The 6,000-nt window shown below is 38.3% G+C and overlaps 1 protein-coding gene across 2 annotated transcripts in view; it reads right to left on the bottom strand.

Moving 5' to 3' along the window:
• Window positions 1–1,302: 1,302 nt before the first annotated feature.
• Window positions 1,303–6,000, bottom strand: part of SLC4A4 (solute carrier family 4 member 4) — a 246,793-nt gene continuing 242,095 nt past the window's right edge. For both annotated transcript variants that reach the window (XM_026653263.1, XM_026653265.1), the window contains 2 exons: window positions 3,494–3,573; window positions 1,303–1,849 (listed from right to left, as the gene is read on the bottom strand). In XM_026653263.1, coding sequence (XP_026509048.1) covers window positions 3,530–3,573 — 44 coding nt within the window. In that variant the 3' untranslated portion in view covers window positions 1,303–1,849; window positions 3,494–3,529. The remainder of the gene's footprint in view (window positions 1,850–3,493; window positions 3,574–6,000) is intronic.

The following is a 6,000-nucleotide window of genomic DNA, read 5'->3' as shown; positions in this document are numbered from 1 at the left end:
CTGTCGACAGGGTCAGCATTTCCTGACTGTTCCTCAAGAGAAGAGGGGTTTGGAGGTAAAAACCAGCTGGGAAGGCCTGAGCATCTGGGCTCTTCTAGCACCCTTGTTGGTAGGGTGGGTGAAGGGGCTGGAAAGATTTGCATGGGGCCCTTGAAGGAACAATGGAGTGGAAATTGGAGCAGACCCCTAGCTGAGTAGCAACTAAGAGTCCCCCAGGGAGGATAAACGATGCCTTGACTTTGTGCTACATTTAATGCACATCCAGAGCATACTGTGTGTACAATGGAACCTTGTCAGACAGTCACATGGATAAATTTCAGTGTAATGCCCAATTTTCAAAATGGTTTGGTATGTTTATTTTTTTAAAGTATATACAAGAGAGGATAAAAAAAATCTCAAAGTGACATTTGCCTGCTTTGTTTAGAAGCAAAGTAATGTGGATATTTTATCCATTTAAAAAGATGCATTCTAAATGGTATCTTTGTCATGGTGGATTCTAAGTTCTATACACAATGGTGAATGGATCTGGGGGAGTACAGTACATTTATCTGCATTCAGAGTGTAGACTTTCATGACTGATTGGTGGCTTTCCTAAGTAGGAAATGTTATGGATGTATATATCCGGATAAGTAAGATTAAAAACGATCTTCCTCTTAACCATATGATCATGGTGTCCACGCTGTATTACATGCAAATGTGTACAGCCACACACGTCTGTACATGAAATAATTCTAACTGTACTGTATTGGAAAGCAACAAAATTAATACAATCAGCATCTGTCCACTGACACTACCAGTCAGTACATCAGTTATTGCCATTAAATGCAAGTCTCTTCCTAAACCACACAAGAGTTAACCTACATCCTGTCACCTTCATGTACAGCTAGAGTCTTTAAAAACAAACCGAGGCTTCAGAGGGAAGGTATTATTAAAACTGATCCAGCCCTATGCCATGACTTGGAGATTGTGTAATTTTGGTAAAAATCACATTATATATCGTACAATACATTTTTACAGCAAGCCTGGCATCTAGCAATAAGAGGTAGAACTACTCCAAACTATACGTTTCCTGCTGCAGGAAAAATTCATTTTTCTTTACAGTAATTAAAAAAAAGTTTAAAAAATTGACAAAAAAGTTGCAGGTTAGGCCCCATAATTTAAACAAAATAATCTAGGAAAATAACACTCTTCAGTGTACCTGACAGATAAATCCATTAAAGTGTTTTAAAAAAAAAGTTGCATAGGAAAGGGACATTTCAGAACACAAGCTACAACGCTGGCAATAGTTGGTCTGTGCTGGGAGTGAAGTACCTTTAAGTTTTCCTTCTCTTGACACTACAAGTATAGACTTTAAGAGCAAGTTAGTATAGCAGCACTTTCCAGTAGTGTAGTAAAGACATTGAATTAGCCTGGAGGTCAGTTTTGTTCTGCCAGACAGAAAAAAGAAAAACAAACACTGATTCACAACTAAGGTAATGTCAGTTCCTCTGACATTTCACAACGGTATTTATAATATATCCTTAATACTTCTGCCCTCTGCTTAAAAAATATGAGAGATGCGTGTGTGTCTGAGTGACAGAAGGCAAAAACGAATGTTGGTGAGTGGAAAAACTGGGTGAGAAAGGTAGAGGGAAGGTACAGTGTGTCTCAGATTTACCTATGCGGCAGGGAAGCAGAGAGCATTTTAATATTTGGCTGGTGACAAAAAAAACGTTCAGTATAAGTTTAACAAACAAAAAAAAGTTACAAAGTAGTTTCTGTTCCCCTGCTCCTCCAGAAATAACCATTGTCTTCAGGCTCAAGTTCTATTCTAATTTGAGGCACAACTTTCACTGGAGTTCGTGGAGGGCTGAATGCAAAAAGAAAACAAGGTAAAACATATGGACTGAATTTATGTTTCTAGTGCATTTTGAAAGGATCAAGTGATTTCTCCCCAACTCCTTCATTACAAAATACCAATTCTGACTTACCAGTGCATGCAACTATTGACAAGTCACATGAAAATAAAGTGCATTCACTATGTTTTAACATGAGGGAATCTTAACATTTTACTTCTTACTGGCCAAATAATGCTTGTTAGTCTAAGAGATGATGGTATATCTAGAAATGGGATGACTAGTCAAGTCTCACTCAATTCATACATAAATAATAGAGTATTCAGGATTTTAGTCCTATGTATATTAAAACAGCCCAAATATTCAGTGGTGGCTGCGGTCTGTGGTATCTATTCCTAATACAATCCTACATGCCTTTATAAATCCAACTTCGGGGCTTAATCCTGCAAGAAGCTAACAATTCTCCTGCACTGAATAATTACAGATATGTATATTTTATTTCATTACACCTGAGATCCATCATGTCATGCACTCAAAATAAAAAGCTGCTGCTTTTTGTTTTAACATGAAGAGATCACTTGCTAATCTTTGGGAATTCTTGGACAAAATCTCTCTGGCTGTTTGAGTAGTAAATTCAATAGTCTGACTCTCCCACCAGCAGCACTGCAAGGCCATGTCAGTGCTAGGCTCAGAACCTACTGAAACATGCTACTGCAGCCATGTTTAAACAGGGTGATAGGTAAAAGGGTTTTTATCACAGTTCCCACTCCAGTGGGGACGGGATTTTTTTTTTCATTGTGGAAACCTGTTTGTGGCCCTAGTTTGGCCAGGTACATAAGCACTTACTCCTTAAACTGCAGCATGTGTGTAAGTACCTGGCTGAATTGGGGCATATGAAACTCATGTTACAGACTATTACTTAATAGGCTATCCCACAATCTGCTGCTACTCGAGGGGCCAAAGTCTGGGTTCTGCGCTCATAGCACCTGTGTAAAGTGCTTGTGACCACCTCACCCCCTGAAAACCAATCCTGGAGAAACCTCACTACAGCAGGTTGCTCCATTGCTAGTGAAGGTGTTTGGGAGGGAGGAATGTTAGGCAGTACTGCTTGGGACTCAGAGAGCCACCACCCTCCTCCTGTTCTGGAGAATGCTCTCAAACATACGAAGGAGGGGCATCACCATCTCCTGAATGTCTGGTCCTAGTAGGCATGCGCACCCATGCAGATAGATGCAGTTAAACAACAGCAAGTATCTCAACTTTCTTATACTGTGGCCCGGCATAATTCCTTACAGGTACACACAGTCTGTCTTGATACACAATTAAAGAAAATCCTATCTGTCAATGAGACGACTTTGCTTTTGTGGCAGCAATTGTTTCAGGGTAATAACAAGTTCCTCAAGGTCCCTCTGCTAAGTTATAACTCAGCTTTTATTATTTGTGTGTCCTGATACAATTAAGTCAATGGCAAAATTCCCATTAACTTCAATGGGAACTGGATTGAACCCCATACAGATGATTTTTTTTTTTTTTGCCCCACTGCAAAGCGAGCCTCCCTTTCAGCCTGGACCTATCATATACCTCATGAGAGCCACACCTCCATTGTATTTACTGAACATACAATACATCTCATGAGACTGTGCTGTGGAAGCTCCTACCTTGGCATAGTGTGTGACTGAAGGAAAGGAATTTTATCAGCACGATGTATGGCGTTCAAGGAATGTTGGTGATTTTTCTCCTGTTTAAGAAAAAACAAAGTCGTTTGTCACAGCATTCAGCCATTAAAAATATAAAGTTCCCCTCTAGCAAGTCCCCAAATATTTAACCATGGAATTTCACAGATTCCGAAAAAGATGGAAGACATCAACAGAATCAAGCTGAGACAGTCAATTGAAGGGAAAAACCTCTGCCATCAGTGTGACACAAAATGCTAATTTTCAAACGTCGTCACTTTGCATGCACAGAGGCAAGTTTTTGGTTGCAGTTTAAAAGGTAGATACCCATGCACCCACCACTACATGCATATTTCATTGGCCCAGCACTGTTTGAAACTTCACCTCTAATGTTCTGACCAACCAAACATAGCATGAAAACTCACTCCATACTTAACTGGAGGGTGGTGTAATTAGGGCTGCAAAATTCAATTTAAAATTTTTTCCAACTTTTATTGATTTAAATTTGTGGAAAATTATGGGAGGGTCAGAATAATTTAATGATAGCAAACGCGAAGATGAAAAAAATTTAAGCTTTATAACTGTTAAGACACAAGTTGTCAACACCCCCTGTCAAAATATACAGAGTAAATATCCTTAAATCAAACTCTAAGTTCTCAAGCAGCATGTTTCTTACATCACCTAGCTGCACATTTCAATTATCAACGGAAATAATTTTTTGTTGGTTTGTGTGTGTACGGTGAAAACTGATGTTTACCAACATGTACTGATAAACATCTAATCCTTCCATCCTACTGGATGAATTAAATATTTGTAAACTGCTGTGAACATGCTGCAGAAGTATTATTTGTATTATGCTTTCGAACAAAGCCTTTCGCAGGATGATACCACAGTGTAGACAGATTCCAGCTACTCTCTCAAGAGCAAGAAAATCCTCCATTATAATTTTTGCCTTGCCAATAAATAAAAAAAAGAGTCAATTTTATTTTTCAAAATGTAAAAATACATCTAAAATATTTATTCAAGTCACTCAACGTTTTAGCAATTCACCACTCTGAGTGGGAAGTGCTCTGATAATTTGGTTTGTTATGAAGATCTCAACAGATCCTGAACTATAGTAATACAGCATTATGCTAGTGAGAGATTACATTATTTTTACATGCACAGACATTGCAGAGGGGTCAAAGTGGGATCATTAGGCTGAGCGCCATGATAAGCCACCCTCCTGTAATTCTGTGCAGTTCACCATATTGGGTGATTTATTTTTCTGGTATATCTGATCAGCGGGGAGGCTGAATCAGATTTTACATCTACAGTACTGGGGCAATGTCAAAATAAAAATCATATTTGAAAAATGCTTTTGCCTGTCACATTAACAACACTTTAAATTATTCAAATGGAGTAAGTTGTGAAACTCTAATTTTAGCATTTCAGGCCATTTGATCAGTGAAACAAGAATTGTCTGCATCACTTTTTGGTTCTCACAATCACAATAAGGCTGTTGTATCAATTTCTATACATATCAGGTTTCTCTGTCTCTTTAACGCACACACACACTATTATAGATACAATTTTCAAAAGCACCTACATCTCATTGGTTACAATCAATGGGCCAATTTAAGATTGTAGTGTAGACAAAGCCTAAGTCACTTGCGCACTTTTTAAAATTATACCCTCTGGGCCTAAACATTGACGGAATTCCTTTAAACAAAGAGGAAATTGGATAGCTATGAAATTTCAAATTGCAGTACAACGCAGCCATAAGCTTTCATCAACAGAGAACATAAATAAAGCCAAAGATAATTCACTATTTGACCCTTAAAGGCTCATTGCCAGCACCTCAATAATTGTTTTAATACAATAATTTGTGTTTACCCTCCAATTCCATTATTCCCAAACAGCATTTTCCTCTGCTGCTTGTCATTTTAAAAAGCTGACACAGACCCCCTGAGAACTCATGGCAATTAATCTGAAATTCCAGGCTTATTAAACAAATTATAACACTAGAAAATGCAAATGGCTATAAACAAAATTTAAAAATGGGGAAAAAAATATAATCAATTGTGGATATTCGAATAAAAAAACCAAAAGAGAAGGAACAGATGCAATACAAATGCAAGTCACCTAAGAAGGCAAATATGTTAATGCTGCATGGTTTAAATGATCACCGCCTTGTCAATTAAATGATTTAAGGAGATCAATGACAGGCCTAATTTGTTAAGTGCTGATTTTTGTGATTGTTTGGAACCTAAGGAAACAAAACAGTAATGGACAGTGGTGCTGTTTCTACCCGCTGCAATCCAGAACATTAACAGCAAGGGAGAGAAACCAAGTAGATACCACACCAAGACACACACACACACACACAAAAACAACAACAGCCAGAAATGGACTGGATGATTTAGAGGGTTAGAGAGAGAGAGAGCTAGCGAGAGACCTGTTAGTAGCTGTGTAGAGGCAGTTAAGGTGGCGGCACCAAGAAGGATAACACA

The sequence above is a fragment of the Terrapene carolina genome, unplaced genomic scaffold (genome assembly GCF_002925995.2).
Source record: "Terrapene carolina triunguis isolate 2854851 unplaced genomic scaffold, T_m_triunguis-2.0 Scaffold136, whole genome shotgun sequence".
NCBI lineage: Eukaryota > Metazoa > Chordata > Testudines > Emydidae > Terrapene > Terrapene triunguis.
Note: the sequence above shows the minus strand (reverse complement) of the source record. Positions and strands in the feature narration are given on the sequence as shown.